The sequence below is a fragment of the Mesoplodon mirus genome, assembly GCF_964341445.2.
Source record: "Mesoplodon mirus genome assembly, chromosome: 15".
NCBI classification, from domain to species: domain Eukaryota; kingdom Metazoa; phylum Chordata; class Mammalia; order Artiodactyla; family Ziphiidae; genus Mesoplodon; species Mesoplodon mirus.
In genome coordinates, this window is record NC_138991.1 from 73,680,790 (window position 1) to 73,706,446 (window position 25,657).

Sequence of the window (25,657 nt, forward strand, 5' to 3'; positions counted from 1 at the left end):
GTGTTCTTCTGCCTTGAGGAGGTGAAGTTCATGCCTAAGCATGTACAGAAACCCAAGGTCCAGTGCCCCTCCCAGGGCCCTCAGAGTGAGTTTTCAGGAAGTCAAGTTGGCACACCTGCCATCCATCGTCATCAAGCAGCGTCATCAGGAAGGGAGGTGGCCCTGTGGCCCCACTGTTTCTTTCCCTCTCTCCCATTTTCAGTCTTGGGTGTGTCCTTCCTGCCCTGACTCTGTCCAGGCATGGCCAGCCTATGAGATGACCCCAGCATATCTGCTTTCCTCGTACTCTTGCTCCATCACCTCACAGAGCTACCAGAGATGGAAAGCTCCATGAATTTCTCGTGACAGTCAAGACACGGATGGGTGGGGAAAAGACAGTGTCTTCTATTAACTGTCCTCTGTCTTGTTTCTACCTGTTCTTCTGAAGCTGTAATTGGAGTAAACATAAGGCCTCATAAAAGAAGTTTTACACAGTATGATTTCCTTTCTTGTTGTGGAGTGCAAATGCAGAGCATATAGGTATGTCACCCCATCCTTCCCTTTTCGGCTCCAAGCTGAAGAATTCCAACAAAATCATGCACTCAAGCTTCCTCTTGACAAGTAGCTCACTTCCCACCTCCCAGTTCTGTCCACATCTTACTCTGGCAACTAAAAGTTCTGTATTCCCTCTTTAAAACATTTTAGTGTTTAACGAACTTACAGAGTTCATTAAACTTAATGTTTAATGAAATTCCCTCCTTTCCATGTTAGCTACTAAAATCTGATTCCTATAAAACTGTAAGCCCCAATTTCATCTTCTCGTCTAAATCTGTGCCATCTCTGTGTTATCCCAAAATTCCTGTTGGGTGACCTTTATGAAGTCACTTGACTTGTTCTTGAACTTTATCCTTGTTTGACCCTTTAATGATTATCAGCTCTTTTCTTTTCCCTCTTCCTACAGGGTTCTCCCCTCAAGAGCTGTAACTCTTCAATTTCACAGTCTTCCCATACATTGCCTTTCAAATCTGTCCCACACTAGGTCTGACTGTGTTTGCTTTTCACTTAACTCCCTCGCCATTCATAGAGAGGTAGTAATACTAAACTGGTAGTGTTTGTGAAGAACACTTAGAAAAGTGATGTTACTTATATAAAAGCTTTTTAAAATGTCATCTTTATTCACTTTTGAAGTTTTAATGAAATTATGAAATGAATTATTTTTCTTCATCTTTGGAGTAAAATTTGTATGTTTAAGGGTATATTTTTTTTAAAGAAGGGAAGCCAGAGTAGCTGGTTGAAATGGAATAAATCCTTACCAAAAAGAAAGTGACCTAAAATATAGTGGGTATGAAAATATTTCTTTTTATTCCTGAATATGACAAAAATGAACTCTGGTTTGGGAATTAGGTAAGCTGATGCTTTTTATAGTTTTTCTCACTAAGAAAAAGAGAAAACTATTTGCACATTAAATTAGATGATATATATTCATATATGTATTTCCTAGGAAATAGTCAAAATATTTTAAAACCTGATTAAAGATGATACAAGATAAAATACAGTGTACAGTGACCGAGAACTCACTGCTTCAAAAAATGCTCATTTAGTAGATATATCATAATGATTAAGACTGTTTTCAAAGAAAATTTAAGGATTCTAAAAATCTGCAGAAATTTATCAAAAGCCAAAGACAATAATAAATATACCAAATATATACAGAAATATATCAAAGGCCAAAGATGATAATAAATATAAAAATGTGATTCAAAAAATTGCATTTATGTGATTCAGAGTGCTTTTGAGTTTAAGAATAACTTCTAAGTTGATTATTTGCAAATGATAGCTGTCTTGGATCATGTTCTCCAAAGAGACCTAAATACAAGTGGCTGCGCACAAGAGATTTATTAAGTAAGGGTTTCCAGGAGACAAGAGTAAGAGAGTGGAGGAAACAGGACAGTGAAGGAACAGAAGCCAACCCAGGATGAGCTTTCAGGTGAAGTCCCAGCCTCAGCCTGGGAGTGTGTTCTGCCCCAAGGCAGGGTAGCTGGGCTTTCATGCCCCTGCACCTGTCACCCCTAGCTGTAGCGCTCTGAGCAGAAATAGCCTCCCAGGCATTTCCCGTTCTCTGTGCAAGGGGGTCAAGTGCTCCAGGAGGCCAAAGACAGTCAAAGGTCAGAGGGTCAGTTGTTAGGAGGGAATCAGACAGGCCCTGGGGAATGGATGTCCAGCCAGTAAAGGGAACCAGCAAGCATCAGGGTGGGTGTTAATAGTTTCCTATAGGAGCTTTATTAAAATTTCCTGGAAAGTAGAAAATCACCCTGGATTTAATGAACTTTCTTTTATATAAAGTTCTTGACATGAACAGCTGGCTTCATTACGTGTACTTACATTAGGGTTGAGGTTGGTCAATAGTTGAATGAAAAAGAGTTTACCTCTGGTGAAATTACAGCATCCAGGCAGGACCTTGGGAATGATGTGTTCACTAAGTGACTATTCTTCTAGGGACAATTCATTAAGCATGGTACTCCCCATTAGACATATCCAGTCCTTATCCCAACAAATGAGCATTGGAAGAAGCTCAGCTGGATTCCTTTTGTCTTACCAGAAAGCAAAAAGTGATCTTAAGAAGCAAGTCTTCTTTGAAAAGAAAAAAAAAAAGTGACATTATTTCATACTTGTCAACTTCAAATATTTCATTTTAGAAGCTATATTAACTCCTTGCATGTTCAGGGTGTCATGTGAGATTAAAAGTTCATCAAAATCCTATGGTTGCTGCTTTTCCTGCATGCCATAAGTTCTGGTATATTGTGTTTTCATTTTTGCTTGTTTTAAGATATTTTCTATTTTCCCTTTTGATTTCTTTTTTGATTCATTGGTTGGTTGTTCAAGAGTATGTTGTTTAATTTCCATGAATCACAGGTTTTAAAAAAGCCTTAGAATGTCCTTGATTAAGCAGTAAAAATTTTATTAAATCTTAAAAAAAAAAATCTTGTGGTTGCCAGAATCCTGGGAGAGGCATGGCAAGGTAAAAAACAAATTTCTGGGCAGGAACATTTGTGATAATATGTAGGAATGATTAGCTGAAGGAGAAAAATGAGACAATCTGGTTAGACATTACAGTGTGGCTACCAGGGAAGGAAAGGATAAATGCCATTTTTGTATACTTCAGAAAATTTGGAAGTCATCAGACATTCCATGATTGTGTGATTGAAAAGAAAAGGAAATACATCAGTTGCCAGCTCAGTTGTCTTATGCACAAGGTTGAATCACAACATCAGGAAATAGGCGAAGCGTCTTTAGAACCTCTCCTTGACTTTGTGTGGGCTCCAGGGCACAATGAGGAAATCACTGCTTTAATCTATAGTGTTATTGATGCTACCAATAAAGACAGTAGTCTGAAGAAGACTTTTCTCAAACAGTCTTATTATCAGTTCTCTCATTGTTTCTAGGATTCTGTTGCAACTGTTTCTTAAATGGATCTAGGCAGCTTGTCCAGTATCTTACAGAATGTCCTACAAGTTCTAGCCCTGGGGAATTAGCCATCTCTATGCGTAGCTGTTGTCTTCTCTTTAATATCTAGGACAGAGGATCTCAAACTTCAGATTGCTTCTGAATCATCCCAAAGTTTAATTAAAATACAGATCGCTGGACCCCACCCCAGAGGTTCAGATTCAGTAGGTCTCGGGTATTACCTGAGAATTTGCATTTTGCACATATTCCAAGGTGATGTTGATGCTGAGCCTGTTGGTCCAGGGGCCACATTTTAAGAACTACTGGTCTAGGGAAATGAAAGAATTTAAGTCATATAAGCAGATAAGTGATATTCTCAAATATTACAGTAGGATAAGATTAAGAGACTAGAAGCAGCTTGCACTACCAGATTAAAAAAAACTTGGCTGGCTGTTCAGCCATAGGGAAATAGGTGTAGACCAGAAATAACATTTTAGATGATTTAAGGGGAAAGTCTGGCTATGTTTAAATTATCTGGACTTCTCAAGCGGAAATAGCTTGCCTGATTAATCGATATCATTTCCATATTTCTTTTCAAGAGACCTTTTATGGAGATTGGATTTTATGCTCACCCAAAATACCCACAAAGATAGTTTTCCACAATTATCACACTATTTGCCAAATGATGAATGCTGTTTCTAGTTAATCTGATTAGACTGAAATCAGGACTTTTGCTGAGCACAGGCTTAATAGAAAAATGTGACAATGCAGTCTTTATCACTGTAATACAATTTAAAAAAAACTCTGAGTCTTTAACAAATGCAATATCATTATTTGTCCATAAAAATGCATGCATCCCTCCATGAGATGCCTGTTAATAAATACAAACTAGGAAAATAAAACATTGGTCATCAACTTTCATTATATTCTGAATTTATCTTTAGCATATGCGTAGATCTTCCATGTTGATTATAGAGTCTTTTTTTTCAGTTTTTAAAACGATAACCAAATAAGTTTAAAATAATCCCAGTTACTATTATTTTAAATCTCCCCAGTTTTTCATTTATCATTTTAAAAAATTGCTAAAAGATATTTTCTGAAGTAATATGGCCTAGAAACTTTTCCTTCTGCAATCGTACATGCATGGAGTTATGAATGTATCAAGTTATAAACATACATGTTGTTAGAATTAAGTTTTATTAACATTATATCTTAATAAAAGGTTTGGTATTATGGACATAATTTTATGTTCAGCTGCGTTACCTTTCAACTTAAGCAACTTTTCATTATTAGATGAATATATAAAAGTTTTTCAGGGCGCTAAAGAAGGAAGTAAGAAGGAGGAAATTTGGCTATTGCATAACCAGGAGCTGAACTGTCTTGCTGATTATGTGCAAAGGAAAAGTTAAATAGATATTTGCCAATACACTTCACATTGCCTTGTGGGGACCCAGCCTCACAGCCTCTTAAAATTACTGTTACATTCTATTTATCATGATATTTTTTTTCTTGTACATGAACAAAGAAATGTTATTTTTCTATTTGTATCACTCAGTTAATATTCATGCTATTTTATTAATACTGAAAAATAATTCTTTAGCAAAAAAATCGGTCTGGGGGAATATGAATTATTTTCCTATCCTGTACTCAGTCTCAATGATCTTGATCAATGGGTATATTTTTCTCTGGGACTCAGTTTCCTCATCTGCAATCTCCCCCCATTCCCATAGTCTGTGGTTCCATTACAGTAATTGTTTCCTGTTGGACATATTCAAAAAAGATGACAGCATTGCAGTCATTTTTATACTGGGAAGGGTGCCAACATATGTAAAGTCATTTGTGTTTTAATTAAATGCAGTAGAACATGGAAACAATGGGGGTAGTGTATTAGTTATCTATTGCTGCATAACAAATGACCACAAACTTAGTGGCTTGAAACAACACACATGTATTATCTCACAGTTTCAAGTGGGTTAGGGTCTCACCTGCCTGGGGTCTCACAGGCTGCAGTGAAGGTGTCTACTGGGCTGTGTTCTGTGGATCTGGAGTTCCTCCTCCAAACTCATTCATGTTGTTGCCACAGTTCAGTTCCTTGTCACCATAGGACTGAGGCCCTTAGCTCTTACAGGACTTCCCTTTTCATAGACAATACAGGACAGAGCCAACACGTAAGCATCTCTGCTGCTTTGAGTCTCTCATTGCTGGATCTCTTTTGAAAGACACCCAGGATATCTCTCTTTCAGTTAAATTTAAGTCATCTGTTCAGAGACTTCAATGACACCTGCAAGATGCCTTCACATTTGCTGTATAAGGTTACATAATCATGAGAGGAATAGTCCATCACATTTGCCATACTCTGTTGGCTAGAAGCAAGCTGCAGGTCCTGACCGCACTAAGCGGGAGGGGATTGCACAGAGGCATGGGCGTCAGGGGCGGGAGTCGTGATGGCCAGCTTGGAATTCGGCTTGCTACAGGTGGGCAAAATGTTGGGTTCCTGATGCAGTTGTTTAACTGACTAGCAATTGTCACTGAAGGTCTCCGTCAGTTCTCTCATCTGCAAAGGGGAGGAATATAATACTCATGACAGTGGTGCTGCCAAGACTGGTGAGATAATATGTACGAATTATCTTACAATTCTTGGCACGTGGTTGGTTCTCTGTTGTTAAAAGTATTATTGCTGTTGTTATTATTAATTATGTTATTTGACTTTGCCTCTTTTAGTGATAGGAACCTTTTATCTCATTACATTAATTTTTCAGTTTTATTTCATTGGCTCAAAATTGTCAATAGTTACAGTTCATAACGCATGAACTAGTTCATTGCTTTTTCTCCATTTCAAATATTAATCTTATTGATATTTCGCATTTAACTGCAACATTAAAAGTACAACAAATTTCCTCTACAAGTTGCCTCTTACTTTGTTCTCTTATTTTGTTTTATGAACTATCTCTGGAGTACTAGATTTTCATATCACGTTTTGTTTGTTTCTTTGTTTGCATTCTGTGCTTTTCTTCTAGATGCTTTACGTATCCATTTTTGGCTTTTCTACTGGAGTCTTTTCCCTTTCACTTAGAATGGGAACTATTACAAGAATAAGGATTTATATCTACACAGGACTCCCTGCTTGCTAGGTGGAGATCTCAGTTTAATATCTCAGTTGATTGAACAGCAGCCCACTGAGAAAGGTATTGCTGATGTTGGCATCTCTGTTTGACAGATAAGGATTCAAGGCACAGACATCTATGGTAACTGGCTTAATAATGCATAGGTTACAAATGATAATTCTGAGAGACAACTTAAGTTTTCTGCCTTCTAGTTCTATGAAATTTGCACCATATTAAACCTAGAATTTCTTAAATAAAGAAATCCAGATGTATCAACTTTCTTTTTTCTCTGCTGCATTGGTATTGATGACCTGGGCATCTCATTTCCTTGGATGTTTCCTACTCTGAGTCTCCATTGCAGACTGGGAAAAAAAGAGAAAAATCGAGGCTAAAGAATAAAGACAACAAGAGACCAGGTGAAACAGGGTTCAAGGATTTTTTGAGAGGTATACTAAATACATTTTCACTCCCTCAGAAGTGGAATCAAGTTAAGGAACAAAGAGTCTATTTTATCTGTTTCTCTTTAAAATAAAACACTTCATTAACTGACTCTAAAGTTGTTTTATTTAAACATTGGACATTTTAGGCGGGGTTGGCAGTCAATAAAACATATTAATGTCTTTTACTTTTGGGTAAGCGAGGTTGAACAACTTAATGCATATACCACATGGGGAGGTATACATACCCAGCCATTAATATCTTCCCTGTATAATGTTTATGACTGTAATCGTTGCTCTGATTATATATTGTGTGAACTTGAAGCACATTATTATACTGGGTGACAAATGGAATTTGGTGACAATGCACAGAAATTGGTATTCTGGAAGAGGGTCGAGTTTTAAATTGTATTCTTTCTTGAGTTTTCAGTGCATTTCATGGATCTACTTCACAGTGTGTTGGTGGTTGATGGATTGAAATCCTTCTGCTGAATAGTAAATATCAGAGACAATTTTGGCTTCCCTTAGCTCGTCTGTCTCAGTTTTCTCATCACGCATTCAAATTATCAAAAGTAAATCCTTGATTACTGTTAATTCACTTTTGTCCATACTGACCTAGAGAAAAGGCACATCTGTCAACACTTCAGGGCATGTATCGGGGGTCCTAGGAATGTGGTCTCCAAGCTTTGCAGGGGCCATTGTGGGCCTTGGAAATAAAGGGGTTCTGTTAGTTAGTTCATTCTTCCTTTGCTGGTTCAGGTAGTCCACAGGCCTTTGGGCACCCCAACAACCTTTCCTTGTTGGATGGGCTTAGAGGCGAGAGAACAAATTTCCTCCTTTCACTTTTCTAAATGCCTCTAATGTTATGAAGTGTAACACAAAAGATATATAGTGTAGCATTTTCAACAAAAATAAAACAATTTCAATGATTGCTTGAATTTCTGAACAGAGGCGTTTATTCTACAGAGTAAAATTTAATGCTAAGGACACATTAGAATAGGAGTTAGTGGCATTTGTCATTCGATAGTTTATGTTTAATAAGTCAAATCTGAGCCTAGGTTATTCACCATTAGGCACACTTTTGCATTCAGTAGGTGTAAAATTTTTATTTGACAGCTCCCTATATAAAGAAATGACTGTTTTAAGTTCATCATACAACACAGTATAAGTAGTGTATAGTTTTATCAATCATGTTCATCTAAAAAGCCTTATAATAACAACCCTGTGAATTAGTACATCAATGCTTTTCAGTATGCTCCATGGACCAGTGGCAACAGCATCACCTGAGAGATGCAGATCCTCAGGCTTGTCTCAGTCCCGCTGAACCAGAAACTGATGGATGGTGCTCAGCCAATCTATGTTTTAACAGGTATTCTAGGTGACTCCAATGCAGCCTTTGATATAGAAAGTATTATCATACTCATTTTATAGAAGATATAATTAATGCTAAGTGTGGTCTGATAATTGGCCAAAGACATGACTAGTTAATTTTAGGGCCCTTCTTCAAACCCAGGTTTTCCACTTAAAAATCACGGGGCTTCCCTTTCTTAAAGAAAAGAGTAGGGCTTCCCTGGTGGCGCAGTGGTTGAGAGTCTGCCTGCTGATGCAGGGGACGCTGGTTCATGCCCCGGTTCAGGAAGATCCCACATACTGCAGAGCGGCTGGGCCCGTGAGCCATGGCTGCTGGGCCTGTGCGTCTGGAGCCTGTGCTCCACAATGGGAGAGGCCACAACAGTGAGAGGCCCGAGTACCGCAAAAAAAAAAAAAAAAAAAAAAAAAAAAAAAGAGTAAAGGAATAGTAAATCCCATAAACTGGAAAAGAGTAACTCTTAATTGAGAAAGGGACCATTTCCCTGCTTTCTCATCATGAAAGTGGGATGTTAAAACTATTAACACAAGAAAATTAACCTAGAAAAGTTTTAATGACACAAGTAACATTTTTGTGGTCCCATGCATTGAGTTCCTCATTTTCTTTTTAGTGGAGGAGCAAATAGGATGTAGTTAAATCCCAGAGGTGTGGCTGTTGTGTGTTAATAGAAGTGGGAGACTATTTTAATCAAGGCTTTCTAACCGAATGAGTCCGTGGATGGATTTCCACCTGGGTCTTTCCTATGCCACATTACCCACGCTGAGAGTGCCCTGCGGTGGTTTTCCTGCACGCACAATTTTACACATGCTCCAGAGTCGCTATGCTATCAGAATGAAACCCTAGGGCAGCTGGCGCTAACTACCCCCCTGTGACTTGGGAAATGAATGTTTCCTCTTGAACTGAAAGTAGAAAACAGCGTTCATGATCTGTAATAGAAAAGTCTATAGAATACTGCCTGCTAAGGTCTATTTCCTTGTGAACTCAATTTGGGCTTTGTGTGTAAAAACAAATAAGTAAAGTTTAAGTCTATTGTTAATTCAACTGGAATTTCCTTGAATAGAAAATGTTATACAATTAGGAAAATGTACCGTGTATGTGTGCGTGATTTTTATTCTGCATATATATAAAACGTCATGCCACGTTTATGGAAAAGTGCATCAAACCATCAAACATACATGTCCGTGTTTTGTGAATAATTACAAAGAGGATGTGCAGATAACTACTGCTGAGGTCACAAGTGACTGATAACTCTCCACGCGCTTCTGCTGTGTGTCCAGAGTGACTTGTTTTCCACACAGGACTCCTGACTCTGTGCATTTGTAACTGCTGTTTCCTCTCCCTGGAACCCTCCCCACCGAACACACAGAATTATAAGGCTGGCAAACTCCTTTTCCTCCTCGTGCATCAGCTGAAAAGATGCTATAGCCCTTTGTAGTCCACGTCTGCAGTGCACTTTGAAATGTCTCCTTTAGAGTATAATCATTAGCTTTGTGCACGAGCTCCTCTTTGTATTTTGAGATATCATTCCTCAGTACCTAGCCTGTACCTAACACACTGCAGCATTCAATAAGTAATGCTCGACTGAATTAATGACTGGCATTTCCACTTGGATAAAGCCCTCAAGCCAGCATCTCCAAAATGCAGTATCATTTTGTCCAAACTTCCAAGTCCCAGCGAGGAAGCTGGAACCCCTAGAGCTGTAGACGCCTCCTGACTTTCCTTTAGTCGATTCTACCTCCATATCGTCACTCTCTTCTTTGTCCCTAACACCTCTACCCTCATTTGGTCTCCTGTCTCTCAACACTCCACTCAGTTCTGGTCTTCTAGATAAAGCTTCTTCAAGCTTGGTTCTCTTCTTGTTTCTCCTCTTTTAACAAATGTTTTTGCTGTCATTGCCATGGAGATGAAGAAACCTGGGCCAAATGCTCCACCTCCTCACGTCTGAATGCTTTGTATGCATTTGCCTAAGTGAGGCCTTGAGTCCAGCAGTTGATTCCATTGGTTTCTAACAATCACTAGGTGACCTTTGATATTGTGGCTGGTGCATCCTTGGGGGAACCATGGCGCCCGCTACTCTGTCTTGCAGGATTCTTGCTGGGTTGCCACCTGTCACGCCCCAGGCTTTGGGAGGGTTTCCACAGAGTCATGCACAATAGAGAATGGGTTAAAAAATTCACTAAAATGGGGGAAAGCAAACTCTCAAGGCCAGTGTGAGCAAAAGAAGAGAAGACGCTGTTTCCTGTCCTCCCTGCAGTCCATGGAGAGGTGTGCGGAGCCAGGTGTTCTGTTGGACCTGCTGTGTGGTTTGCACCCCAGTGGAGAGATTCCACCTCATCTTTGACCCTTATTATGCTGCAATCATGAAATCAACCTTAGGCTCAGGAAAATAATCAGACCATTTTGCACCAAACATTTGGAATCAGGGGCAGCTGTTTGAAGGAATTGTCTGGGAATCCGTGGTGCCAGTCCTTGTAGATGTTGGGGCCTATGAAAAATTACAGCCGCTCCTGTCCAGATGCATTTCCTCCCGCTGGGAGATGGGGGTAGATGCCTGAATTCCACTGGCTCCTTCTCTAGAAAACAGGTTGGATGGCTCTGCTTATTGCACCACAGTCTCATCTGGCTGGTGGCAGAGTTCACCGTATAACTCGGTGACGTGTGTGTCCCAAATTTCATGGCTCAGTGCCCTTAGCCAGACTTTCAGGGTTTCCATCCTTTTGCCCAAATCCCTTTCTGGTCTCATCTCCCATGATTTTTCTTCATATGTTCTGTGCCCCAGCAATGGAATTCTGAATGTTGGCCATGTGAATCCCCTCCCCCACTGCCACTGTGCCTCCCTTTGTGATCTTCCTCACTCTTGGATGCCCCCTTATCCCCCTCTTCTTCCCACCCACTTCCCATGCATTTTTCTCCTGCTCTGAGCACTAAGGGCCATAAAGACCTCAAGGTTATGCCCGAACCTCTGGTCCTCTCTTCTCTGGATATTTGCTCATGTGGTACACTCCAGCTGGGTGAGCCCCTTCCCTCCCCACTTCTCTGTGCTCCACAAACCTTTTTCTGAGCCTCTCAAGGAAAAATGATCTTTTCTCTGTTGACCACACCCCCCACCCCAGCAGTTACCTTTAAAGTTGGCATTAGCATGCTCTCCCTTGTCTTATGCATATACTTTACTCCACAGGTCCATCCAGAGAAGCAGCCATATCTTATATGTCTTGTACCCTAGAGTAACTTGCATGTTATAGGTGTTCAATAATATATAATGAATAAATGAAAAGATCAGGGCATAAGGGATGTGTGCAGAAGGCTGGGGTGCAGGTAGGGGAGGCAGGTCTGCATCTTTACCTGGCCAGGTGGGCTGGGTATCCTGTGAGCTGAGGGGAGCACCTCCTTCCACTTCCCCATCCTAATCCCCCACCCCACTCACAAATCCTCACCTGCACTCAGAGTGACTCTCAGGATTATTTTTCAACAAGGGAACAGGAAGTCCTGATTCATCATGACTTAGGGGTGGCTTGCAGGATAGGGTGGGGACCCAAACCACACATATGATACATTCCCAAATGTATTATGACATATATATATATATATATATATATATATATATATATATATATATATATATATATAACTGAAGAACTAGCAGGTAGCTATCTTTTCGTTTCCATTCCAATTCGATTGATAGGCAATGCATGTAAGAGGAAAAATATCCCAACAGCGGATAAATTTTCAGGCCAGTCTTAAGATAATATTATTTTTTAAAGTGATGTCAATGCTATAAAACAAAGAAAAAAGATCTGTGTGTATGCTTAACGATTTCACATTTTTGCCTTCCAGGAGACGGAGCTGTTAGATCTCAGCCTTGTCAAAGATGCCAGATGTGGGAAACACGCCAAGGCTCCCAAGGTAGGAAGTGGAGTGTAGTACACATGCCAGCTGCTGCCTTGATTATCTAGCTGTGTCCTGGTATCCATTAATTGCCCCAGTTAAAATTTTCTCTGTTGTAGATGTTATAAAATGCAATAAAACAGCCAGTCCTTTCAGAGACCAGTATGCTCTCAACACTACCATTTTTGTTAAAAGACGGAAACAACGAGCAAATATAGAGGCAGTTGGACATGGGGCTTGCTTTATGCCCTCAAATCTTATTTTTGTTTTGGAAAAAAAAAACAAAACAATGCCAAAGTTACTGGGTAATTCTAAATATTCAAAACGTGCTTAAAAGTATTTGAAAAATTCCTTGAGCCTCGTAAGCATACGTGAACTAACCTTTTAGACAGATAAACAAGACCCTTTAGCTCAAATGCTTTGCAGTTGGAATAATTCCATCCATGAAGCCAGAGAGTGTCAAGTCTTTCTGCAAATGTTCCTACTGAACACCCGCAGACTTTGGGATCAGTTATGTGGAATGTCAACTAGCTTGGGTTTGAAAAACTTACTGAAGAAATATCTAAAGCAGTGTTTGCAGTTTATTTAGTTTTGGAAGATGGTTTAAAAATGTTGAATATGGGACTTCCCTGGCTGTCCAGTGGTTAAGACTCCATGCTTCCACTGCAGGGGGCGTGGGTTCATTCCCTGGTCGGGGAACTAATATCCCGTATGCCATGTGGTGTGGCCAAAAAAAAAAATATTGAATAAAACATACATATATTTTAAAAATTTAGATTATCTGGTAGGGTATAGTAGCAAGATGTGTTGACTTGCCATCAGAGTGGGAAACTACTCTTTACTTTATTTAAATTTTAGTACTTTAAAGACTTCTTTTGTAGCACAGAGAGAATATTGGCAAATAGGGAAGTACAGGTGCCATTCAGGGACTCTTGCCTCCTTCCATAATGGGTATAAAACTAGCGATTTTCTATTTGAGTATCTACCTGCAACTTTTGTTTTATTCCTTAAAAAGTCAAAACACTTTCTTTGACACCAAAAATTAGCTGTTGCTGTGGAGATGCAGGAAGGGAAAAAGTCACCTACAATGATTATTCTTCAGATACCTAACAGTGCTGTAGTTGCTGGTAAATTTTTTCATAGAGCAAACAGGCAAATACTGTTTTTATTGCTGAAGGGGTTAAGATGATCTACAGGAAAATGTGGAAAATGAAAAGAGAGAAAAATCGGAATTATTTTCAAGAAGGTTTCTATAAGTGTTTCATGTGAAAACGGCCCATTATTTACATTCATCTCTTAGTAATACAATGGTATTTCAATGGTTTGGTCTTTCGGTTTTGTATCAAGCTTATCATCATTAATGCTTTGTTGATGATTTAAACTTATTCAATTTTCAGGGTAGAAAACAAATTTTTTCTTCTTCTCTCAACAACATTTCAACCAGGTTTCATGTAAGCCTGTTATTGATAGCTCCGAGAACTATATTGATAACAGTTATAAAGTTTGTCTTTCAACGCAAGTTTATTGGCCTAACTTGAAGTTTCATTGTCAATATTGGTTAAAGACAGTTGCCTACCCTCTATCAGACCCCCTTTGTTTCTGGGCTTAGGGAATTCAAGTCAATTCTTCTGACACATGGAGACTTTCTTTCAGGCTTGACTCTTTTACTGCAGCCCACAGCCTGCTTATCAGTTAAGTGTTTCATTTCTGTACGTGGTTTGATAAATGTCTGTTGAATGATGAGAAATGAACAGAACTAGGGTGTGTACTCTGCTCAGTTGATAAACCACTATTAGATTCTAAAAGGCTTTTATTGAGGACAGATTTCAACACTCAGAATGCTCTGGTTTTTACTGTTTTTTTCCACTAAGATTTGCTTTCTCTGTGGATTATCCATGTTCTTGGCTTTTTTTCACTTCCTATTCCCTGCTGGGGTTCAAGCACCTCAATCTATTTTAATATTTTCAAAGCCGGGTTCTGTCACATGTTACCTATGTGGAATTCCTGAGACTTCTTCCTCACTGGCTAAATAGTGATACTACTAATACCTAATGCTACTAATAATAAATGCCTACTTCATATCATTGCTGTAAGGATTAAATAAAATAATTCATTGGCAAAGATTTAGGAGAGAAGATCTCAAATTTAAGAGCTTGTAGAATTACCTGGAGAGCTTTAAAAAAAGGCTGATCCTTGTTGTCTACTTCCAGAGATGCTACAAGAATCTAATTAAATGTGCAATGTGGCATCAGGGTTTTGAAAAGTAAATTTGCCACAAAATTTGAACACCGCTGCCTGAACTCATCACCACTCTATAGTAAATACCCATTAAGTAGTAGCCACTGTTGTTGGTATTATCATCATTATATTTGTGTTTATTATTATTAAAATTACAATTCAGATTTGCAGGAAGTCAGATACATTTATTTCCCTCAACTTGGAAAAGTTGATGTTATAGAGATTGGAGCAGGGGCTTGGCTGAAAGGGGCTTGGTGGATAGACAGGCAAGAAAGAAGTAAGTATTAATACAAGTTCTAAAATCTTTAAGTTGCAAAAGAAAACCTTGGCTTGAACTGGATAAATAAAAAGATAATTTATTAAAAAATGATTGGAATCTATTGAACAATTCAGTGGAATTTCTGGGTTTAGATGAAGTCGCATTCAGCTGCTCAAACAATTGTCACCAAAGAATAGGTGCCTCTTTCTCTCACCAAACTAGCTTCCAAGGGGCTGGAAGGGATTCCCTTTCCATCCTCAGGGTCCCCATGGTGGCCACCTCTGCACACCATCCCTGGCAGCTCCCAGCTTCCCATGTGGCAGCAGTTCTATGTGGCAGGGACCAAAAGAGAAGCTTGTTTCCTCCAGAGTATTCCAGAATGATTGCAGCATAGCCACCTCATAGAAGGGGGCATATGGACCGGAGGAGGAAAACTAAATAAGAGGGGACCACTGTGTTGGCTAGAACAGAAGCAGCAGGACAATTACAAAGTGTGAAGACACCAACCAGTATGGAGTGAGAAAAGCTTGGGAACTTAGGACAAGAAGGCAATATAATATGAAGACAGATTGAGTGGAAGACTTTCTGCGGGGGCTTATAGATCAGAGAGGAAGGCAGAACATGTGTGGAGCAGATACTACTTATCAAAATACCCAGGCACCCTGCAAATATTTATCTGTGTATTCATATTATTTTTGTTTTTCACAGCATCTCATTATATAAAAATTTACAATCTAGTTGAAGATGAACTGTTTTCTATGCCTGCTGTGATTTGAAATAACATTTATAGGACATGAAAAAGCTTCTACGTGTTGCCCCATTAATGAATTTTAAATGTAGACTCCCAACACAATGCATACGATTCCAGATCTGCTTTTCTGCACACAGCTTTTGTTCAAGTTATCAGTTTTGAAATTTCTCACTGGAGAGAAATTGGGAGATTTTTATCCAAAAGGAAAAATCACACTAAAAAAATCTTATCCTTTGAAATCTAAAATGTATTTATGTTCCCTTTCTTGCTCTTTCCGTTGTCTCCCCGTCCACCTTTCCTAACTTGCTGGCCCGCCTCCCGCCCCCATGTTTATGAAGCACATGTAAAGAGAAAGGTTCTGTGTTATATACATCTTGTCTATGCCATATACACATGCTCTCTGGATCTTCATTTCAAAAGGATCTTTGCTTTTGAAAGGAGTGTTTATCACTGTGGTTTCTGATCTGTTAGTGGCATAGCATTAATAAAATGAATTAGGCCTAACTAGAATGAAAAATATCAGTGTATTGTGCAGAGCAAGTTTTCTGATACTTTTTGTGTGTGTGTGTGAGTGTATGTTCTAGAACACAACAAGAAATGTATTTTTTCTATAGGCTATCTCAGAAAGTGTTCAGCATTTCTGAATGCATTTCTGATTAAGATAGTTTCTTTTTCTTCAGGATTCTTAGGAATTATTTCATCCTTAGGAATGTTGAAAAGTAGATGGGACTAGGAAACTGGAGATGTTTTTGGGTGGTTTTGGTTGCCCACTCTGCCATTAACGAGCTTAAGTTGTTCTTTCTATCTGTACCTCTACTTCCTCATCTATGAAATGGGTGTCAGGGGAGCACAGGATTTTAGGTGTGTAAGTCTTGTTAAGTATTGATTCCAACTTTTAAGGGCAGTTAATCAAGCCAAGGCACTCCATCTTACAGATTATAAAACATGTCCAGCAGGTTTACATAACCTAAAACTTCTCACTTTGGTCATAGCAAATCAGGTGAACTTAAGAAAAAAAGTCGGGTAACATTTGAACCACGATAAGGTCTTATGCAAACAAAAAGAAAAGAAAAGAAGAAAGACATGTCAAATTTTTCATGTGAACTTCTTGAAAGTTCTAGGATTGCTTTGGATTCCTGAGGGAGTAATACCACAGTTACAAAGGCCCTCCCAGGTTTTAGTCCATGAAAACGATGTGCTGCCTGTATTCAAGTCTCCATATGCATGCAGCAGTATCACTGAAAAATATGTCTATGATAGTACTTTCAAACTGTATTTTGTGCAAAGAAAACTGCTTCTTTTGCTTAACTGACAATTACCTAGTTCCTCCTATCGGTCAAAGGCAGTGTTTTTCAAATGTGTGATATTAATTTGAACACAGATACCTTGAATATATCGAGGTCACAATTAACTTCTAGGTGGCACAGGTACTCCCTACTTTTCGAAAGTTCACTTTACACCACTTCGATTTTTTCGAAAGACCTACATTAGTATGTGTTTTAGCTAAATGAAAGAAATCTGAAGAGGATTTTCACTTTTACAGAACATGGCAAAAAGCAGAAAAATAGCATTCAGCTTTTGTTTGCGGCAGAGGGGCGCTTATAGAGGCAAGCCTTGAGCGGGGCACCACCAAGCTCCTTCCCTGGGAACTGTACTCAGCATCAAGCCACCCCAGGTTTGTGCTATGTCTGTGAGCATCTCTGCTTTTTCTCAGTTTATTTTGTGTCCCCCTTAGCAAGATGTGTCCTAAGGTAATTGCTTCTTCACTTTATGCCATTTCAGCTTGTGCAAACTTTCACAGGGATGCTCTACTTTTCGATAATGGGGGAAATCTGTATATAATATCACCACAATCACATAAGGTAGATTAGAGTAAAATTAATTTTAAAAAGCTGATCAGGTTTTATTTTCCTAATCCTTATTTACAAATGATGACTTTTCAATTTCATTATTGTTTTGACAAATGGACATTGAGTACCTGTTTCTGCCAGCCACTGTTCTGGGCACTAGGAAAACAACAATGAACAAAAAAGACAAATAACTCTGTTCTCATATAACATTCCTTTTCGGAGTAGAGAACGTTCTCATATAACATTCCTTTTCGGTGGTAGTGGTAAACTGGCTTTCAAAAAAAGAGAAAGAAAGAAAAAGAAAGGAAGGAAGGAAGGAAGGAAGAGAGATGGAGGGAAGGAGGGAAGGAAATCCCTGGTTTGTTGTGTTTCCTGGTTTCCTTTGTGTGAATATTCCGAACCTGATGGGTTTCAAACCACACTCTGACATCACCGAGAGTTGGAAAGCAGTATATACCACAGCCTTCAGCCCTGTGAGCAGGCTCCCTCCGGCACCCCTCTGGGTGAGGGAAACAGATAACTGATAAGTCCCACAGAGACAAATACAGCAAGGACAGGAGACCATAGACCATGAGTGATAAAGAGGCTTCTTGTTTAATTGAGCCCTAGTGAGTAAGTTCTCTTGATAAGATGAGATCATATAAGCAGAGACATGAATTAAGAGAAGGAGAAGCATTCCAGGCAGAGAGGGCACAGAAAGAGCAAAGGCCCTGAGGTAGGAACAAGCTTGGCATATTTGAAGGCCAAATATGAGGCCAGTGTGGCTACAGTGGAGTGCAGCAAAGAAAGGTGAAAGTCAGAGAGGTGGCTGAGGGCCACATTAATTTGGGCTTCGTAGGCCATGCTAATGATTTTGGCTTTTCCTCTGAGAAACATGGGAAAGGATCTGAATGTTCTGAGCAGGGGAGAGACAAAGATCTGACCTAGCTTTTGAGAACATCACTGGCCACAGCCTTGAGAACAGACCACAGAGGATAAAGAGAAAAGCAGAGAGACCAACTAAATGGCTGTTGCAAATATCCTGGTCAGTGTTGATGATAAATTTTGACCAAAAGGTGTAGAAAAACACCAAAATCTGAATATGTTTTAAAGGCAGAACCACAGGATTTGTCAATGCATTGGATGGGAAGTACTGGGAAAAGCAAGGATTCAAGAACAACTCTGAGTGCTTTGACCTGGGAAAGTGGGAGAATTGAGTTGCCATATCCTGAGATGGGAAGGAAGAAGCACATTTAAACAGAAAAATTCAGCTTGGTTTTTGGATATTTAAAGTTTGAGATGCCTATTAGACTTCTATCTGATATCATATTTGGATCTACAAATCTGGAGGTCAGGGGAAAGGTTGGCCATGGAGTTATAAATAACTTTGATTCTTTAAAGCTCAAAGCCAAGGGAGGTCTCCTAAGGAAGGTAGGTGTCCAAGAAAGTTCTGGTATCTAAACCCTGGGACCTCCAGCATTTAGACTTTGAGGAGATGAGGAGGAACCAATAAAAGAGACTGAGACTGGTATATTCCCCCAAAGAATGGAAAGCAGGAACCTTAAAGATACTTGTATACCCGTATTCATAGTAACATTACTTACAATGACCAAAAGGTGAAAAAACCCAAATGTCAATCAGTAGATGAATGGATATACAAAATGTACTAGATACACAAAATGAAATATTATTCAGCCTTAGAAATGAATGAAATTTTAACACAGGCTACAACATGGATAAATTTAGGAGAAAGTATGCTAAGTGAAATAAGCCAGACACAAAATGACACACATGTGACTCCACTTATATGCGGCAGCTAGAGTAGTCAAATCCATAGAGCAGAAAGGAGAATGGCGGTTTCCAGGGACTGGGGGTAGGGGGTAGGGGGAGTTACTGTTTACTGGGGACAGAGTTTCAGTTTGAGATGATGAAAGTCTCTGCAGATAAATGGCGGTAATATTGTGCAACAACCTAAATTTACTTAATGTCACTAAGCTGCATCACTTGACAACCATTAAAATGATAAATTATATGGTATATATATTTTGCCACAATAAAAAAAAAAAAAGAAAAAAAAGAGAGACTGAGAAGGAACAGCCAGTGAGGAGGGAGGAGAATCAGAAGAGAGCATATCTTGGACACCTAAAGAAGTATTTCAAGAAGGAGGGAGTTGTCATTTGGGTAAAATGTTGGAATTTCCTTCTAGTCCTTTTTTTTTTCACTTTTACATACTTGTAACTTTATTGAGATATCATTTTATATATGCTTTAAATGTTTTCCCTATATCAATAGCATCAAATATGTTATTTATTTAAGGGCTGTCAAATCTTCGATAGCTCATCATAGAATCTGGATGCCAATATGTAAATCTCATAATGAGCTGTTATTTGGATGTTATACAACAGTGGTTTCAATGAATCATCCATGAGTACTGGAATTGTGCTTTATTTACTGTCCCCTTTTGTTGATTATAAGCTATTTCCCTGACTTTGAACAGATTTCACCATTGTGTGAAGCCGCAGTCATAAAATTTGGTGTAGATATTTGAGGTTTACTAAAGAATAAGAAAACCCTTTATACAACAAAATAAAGGTTTCTCTCTCTCTCCATTCAGTTGCTGAGGAGATTTACCTTCAGCCCATAATCTTGGTTCCAACTATTTCTTAATTTACCTGACATGGTGCAATAGTTGATTTGGGGGTGTGGGGTGTGCATTTTGGGGGGTAATTTTGTTTACATAAATGTTTATTTACATCTTTACGAAATGGAGAAAAATAGGGCTAAAAATCCACAGAATTATCAGTGTGTGTGTAATGGTTTTGACAACTATTCACATTTATCTCCAGATGTAAATTATATGGCATAGTTCCTTTTTCATGTTCATTAAATTCCATAGATGTCAGTGGTTTCCTTGGAAACGAAAACCTTTATATAACTAGTTGGAGATTTGGTAGCAGAAATATCAGGATGCTAAGGGAGGTAAGGAATGGTTCCCTCAGTAGATCTTTGCATTTAAAACTCCTCTGTCTTTTCCACCTGCCCCTCAACCTCATGGCTGTTCAATAGTGAACAAGAGAAGATTTTTAAAGCTACCATTAAAGTATAGAATATCTTCTCTAACGGTTAAAGACTTTTAACTTTTTTATAAGCAATCACAGCTAAGCTACGTCTTGTCTGGGATGTTGATATAAATTCCCAAATTTGAGAAGACATTGGATTGTCTCTTATCAACAATTAAATCTGAGCATTTGAGTGATGCCACCATTACTCAGTATATATATACATATATATATATATATATATATGTGTGTGTGTGTGTGTGTGTGTGTGTGTGTGTTTCTGTGTGTGTGTGTCCATCTGTAAAATATGGTGAACTAAACATGTGTATGGCTGAATAAAGATTCCATTTTGCTTTTTTTTCATTTTGCTTTTAATAATAGCAAGCGTCTGTCTTAGTATCTACTGCCACAGAGTTCAAACGGCCCCTGAAGAGTTGTGGAAGGGGAAGGGGGAGGCCACAGTTCTGGCAAAGGTTAATAAAAGATGAAAGACATGGCAGCTAAGAGCATTCTCACGATGACCAGAGTGGACCCCTTGTCGAAGACAGTATTAGTTCCATGCGGTAACTAAACCCCAGGTCTTTTCAGAAGGTTCCGACTCATTCTATCACTGCTTCTATCTGGTGTAATTTCAATCTAAATCCAATCTGTTTTACATACAATGGTACAGAGTTGCATTTTGGAAACATTTCTCAATTTTAATTCTTTTGAATGAAATATTACGCCACCTTGTGGATATACTTGATATTAATTTCTTAAGTTAATTCAAAATAGTGAACTGCTCTCTAAGCCAGGGTTTTCAAACTTTGGTTCTAATATAAAGATATGAGAGGCACCGGAGGAGTTTTTAAAATCTCGATGTCCAGGCCACATCCGTATCAATTAAATCAAAATGTCTGATGTGGGGCTTAAGCATCACTTTTTTCTTTAAAGTTCCCCAGCGATTCCTGTGTTTAACCAAATCTGAGAACCATTGCTCTCAGTAAAGAGTGTCAGCTTAAATGGATGTTTCTCTTTTTAAAGTAAGGACTCTATGCAGTAAGGCATTGAGAACTTTCCTACAATATTCTCTTGTCAAAAGGACTACTTTTCAGTCTAATCTTCCTTCAACTTGCCCAGCTATACTTAATATAATAAGTGTGCCATAGTACTTGTATGAGAGTTTTCCAGCTGCCATAACAAAGTACCAAAGACAGGGTGACTTAAACAACAGAAACTTATATTCTCATCATTCTGGAGGTTTGAAGTCTGAGATCAGGTGTTGGCAGGCTTGGTTTCTTCTGAAGCCTCTCTCCTTGGCTTGTAGATGGCTGTCTTTTCCCTTTGCCTTCATATGGTCCTCCCTGTATACCTATCTGTGTCCTGGTTTTCTCTTCTTATAAGGACCCCAGTCATATTGGACTAGGGTCCACCCTTATTACCCCATTTTAACATAATTAACTCTTTAAAGACTTTATCCTCATATATAATCATACTCTGGCAGGGGCAGTTAGGGATTCAACATATGAATATAGGTGGGGGGAGCACAACTCAGCCCATAACTGTATTTTCTCACTACATTACAAAGGATTATTTCACAATAGATCTAATATAAATAAGTAGATTTTTTTCTTTATAATCAATAGTCAAAATGGATATAAATGTGTAGCTGGAATCATTTCAGAAATAGATATCATTTATTGCTTTTACAGAGGGCCTTTATTGCAGCTTAGGTTGTTTTTGTTTCATCAGCACAGTCATACACATTCTTCTATACCCCAGACCCCCAATAAGTGTCTTTTCACATCTAAGTTCCTAATACAGTATAGTCATTATGTGTACAAACTTTGGGGTCAGATGCCCAAGCCTCAAAGCCAATTACTAGCTATATAACCCAGGAGGTTATTCCATATCTCTGAGATTTAGTTGCCCCGTTTGAATTTTGGAAATAATCTCTATGTCTATCTTATCTGGTTACTATAAGGACTCAGCATTACAATGCATGTAAAGCCCTTAATACAACTCTCATGTTCATTGTATGTGTTAAATACATTTTAGTTATCATCCTTAATGACTTTTAGTAAGTAAATAAAATGTATAACTGATGCTCATGTGATGTACTGTAGTAGGCAAAAGCAAATTAGAGTTTCATAATTTACCTATTTACAGTATAACTCAGGTACTCCTATGGGCTACTCCACATGAGAAATTTATACTTTTGTAGCTTTACTTAAACCTACCTGTGAAAATGTATTTTTATATATTAACTGTAGAAAACTCAAAACACATTTACCTTTGCAGCCAAACCACTGTCCACAGCGAACTATCACAGCAACCCATTGTACTAAGGTTTACAGTTCTTATTTAGAAAACTGCCTAGATGTGCAAAGAGTTAAATAGATTTTCCCAACAATCAGAATAATTTTAGAGCAATTTACTTTCAGTTAAGAGCAGTTAAGAACATGTTGGTATCTTTTTCTGTGTAATGAAACTGTTGAAGTAAAATTGGAAACACTGTTTGGAAATAGAAGACTAAACTTAGGGTTAGAGAGACCAAATTCAAATCCCAGTGCACGTATTAACTGAGGGATCCCAAGAAGGTTTCTTAGCTTCTCTGTGGGAATAATACCCATTAGATAGGGTTGTCTGGTAAGTTGGAATATAGTTGGTAACGAGACACGCATCCTAATATTGGACACACTTTAGGAGCTCACTCCTTGTGACTTAACTGCCTACCTGCCTTGGGTTCAATGTTGGTTTATTCTTCTTAGCACTCAGTGAGTCTGATGGGTAATTAAGCATATATATTACTTGAGCTACCTTCTTGTTGGAGATTAGGTTCTAAAGTATTTTTCATGTAATTTGACACGTGACCAACAGGGAAAAAAAACTGGAATGTGATTTGACTCATTATATAAGAGAAGAAAAAGTCGGGGGAGTAAAAGGAATGTTTATGACTACCATGGAGTCATTGTGAGAATTAAATGATGCATATACCTGAAATGGCTTCGCCAGTCACAGTGTGCTATATAGTAATATTAATTTGTGAGCAGCTTGGTAGAATGGAAGGAATTTAAGAATATGTACTAGGTCTTACTGTATAGCAGAGAGAACTATATTCAATATCCTATGATAAACCATAATGGAACAGAATATGAAAAAAGAATGTATATATATATATATATATATATATATATATGTATAGCTAAATCACTTTGCTATTCAGCAGAAATTAACACAACATTGTAAATCAACTATACTTCAATAAAAATAAAAAGAATATGTACTAGAAATTCATTTTTATCATCCTTCAATGGAAAATGACTGAAAATTCCTAAATTCCTTCTATTTACCACAAAAGCATAAAATCCCAGATTGCGGACTTGGAATATGATACCTAACACACAGTAAGGTATTTTCATGGATGAAAGAATACTTTCACCGTAGTTTTTCTCGTTCCTTGATGTGAACACAATTAACATTCTTAGCTGTCTAAAATGTGAAATTTCAAGTGCCTGAAGAAATAGCCTTGATCTTGTGTAAAGAGTGACATTTAAAAGACAAAATGACGTAGTGAAATATTTGCTACTTCATAGATCCTTGTTAAGGGCAGAAATAAAGTTTTCTAAGGCTTTATGAATGTAACATCCATAGACATTAATAGGAGATGGAATAGCCTAACTAATTAAGCAGAATATGTGTTGTTTGCCTGTGAAACAGGATCATTGGTTCTAACAGGTCAGAAGATTCCCATTTCAGTCTCACACACCAACACATTTTCTCCATGCCATCCAGATGTTTCTTGATACTGTAATTTGTATTCGAGCTTTACCGATTTCAGGAAAGACCAGTGGAGCTGGAAGAAGAGCTTGTTGGTCACTATTGGCTGTGAATGGATGTAATGTGAAGATGATTCACTTTATTTTCTCTTAGGGACAGAGAAAACTTTAAAAAAAAAATAATTAACTCAGTATTTCTCTAAGTGAGTTCCTTGGAGTACTAACAGTTGTTATGAGATAGAAGTGTCAGATAAGTTTTTTGAATGTTGTTTCTTTACTACAGGACTTCTCAGAGCCTATGATATGTTAGACATGGATGGGGCCATTTTCCTTTTTTTTTTTTTGGACAACAGGCCCCTTTGTTAAGCATATCTCATAGGACTACTGTTATGCTGAATTAGCTTTGGTGAATGTTTCTATAGTCAGTTCTTATGAAGTTAATCATACTCCATATTGGGACTGGAACACCAGTTTAAGAGTGGTGCTTGTTCCTACAATAATGCAGATACCTAATTAGAGATGTTTAAAAACCAAATTCTTGAGTGATCTAAACCATACTTTTACCTTTCTTTAGGTAAAAATCCCTTGATGATATACAATTGAATTTTATCTTGTATTATATCGTGTATTGTTTTTAATTTTAAACTTTATTAGCATTATCCCACTTTTTTTTTTTAACATAGACCTTGGCTTATGACAGAAGGTCATCAGCATTGTCAGTACCTCATTTAAAACACAAGAGTTCAATTTATTTCCACACTATCTGGGATGTAGTTTGGCATTTAGACCAGCTTAATGCATGGTGCAATGCTAGGGTGGGATTCCAGGTCTACTGATAATTCTGGAGATCATTTTCCTACAGCTTTACATCTTATCATTTGTTTAAAACTGATACCACTTAGATTTTTGGAAAGATCTGAAGTCAAGATAAAGCTTGAATTGAGGGTAAATTAAAAGTAAGTAACAGTTGGGCTTCCCTGGTTGTGCAGTGGTTAAGAATCCGCCTGCCAATGCAGGGGACACAGGTTCGAGTCCTGGTCTGGGAAGATACTACATACCTCAGAGCAACTAAGCCCATGCGCCACAACTACTGAGCCTGCGCTCTAGAGCTTGTGTGCCACAACTACTGAGCCTGCGTGCCACAACTACTGTTGTAGCCTGTGTGCCTAGAGCCTGTGCTCCACAACAAGAGAAGCCACTGCAATGAGAAGCCCGCGCACTGCAATGAAGAGTAGCCTCTGCTCGCCGAGCTGTTGCACACAGCAACGAAGACCCAACGCAGTCAAAAAGAAAAGTTACTTGGGGAGCAATAATTTTTAAAACCATCGCTTCTTCCTGGTTCCCTTATGGGAGTGTGTGTGCGTGTAGTTGGGGGCAGGGGGAGGCAGTGCTGATTCTCTGATCACATGAATTGACTTTAATACTCTGAAAATGAGGCTTTAACTCTGTAACCTCGTGTTAAAGGGACAGCAGTCGTTCAGAGCCCGAACCAGTGTTATCTTTGTGGCCACAGTCGGTCATCAGTTTCTTCATATCTTGATTTCC

At 38.5% G+C, this 25,657-nt stretch overlaps 1 protein-coding gene across 2 annotated transcripts in view; it reads left to right on the forward strand.

Moving 5' to 3' along the window:
• PLCB1 (phospholipase C beta 1) overlaps nt 1–25,657 on the forward strand; it is a 692,285-nt gene that overhangs the window by 221,738 nt on the left and 444,890 nt on the right. For both annotated transcript variants that reach the window (XM_082644419.1, XM_082644420.1), the window contains exon 3: nt 12,168–12,236. In XM_082644419.1, the coding sequence (XP_082500545.1) occupies nt 12,168–12,236 (69 nt within the window). The remainder of the gene's footprint in view (nt 1–12,167; nt 12,237–25,657) is intronic.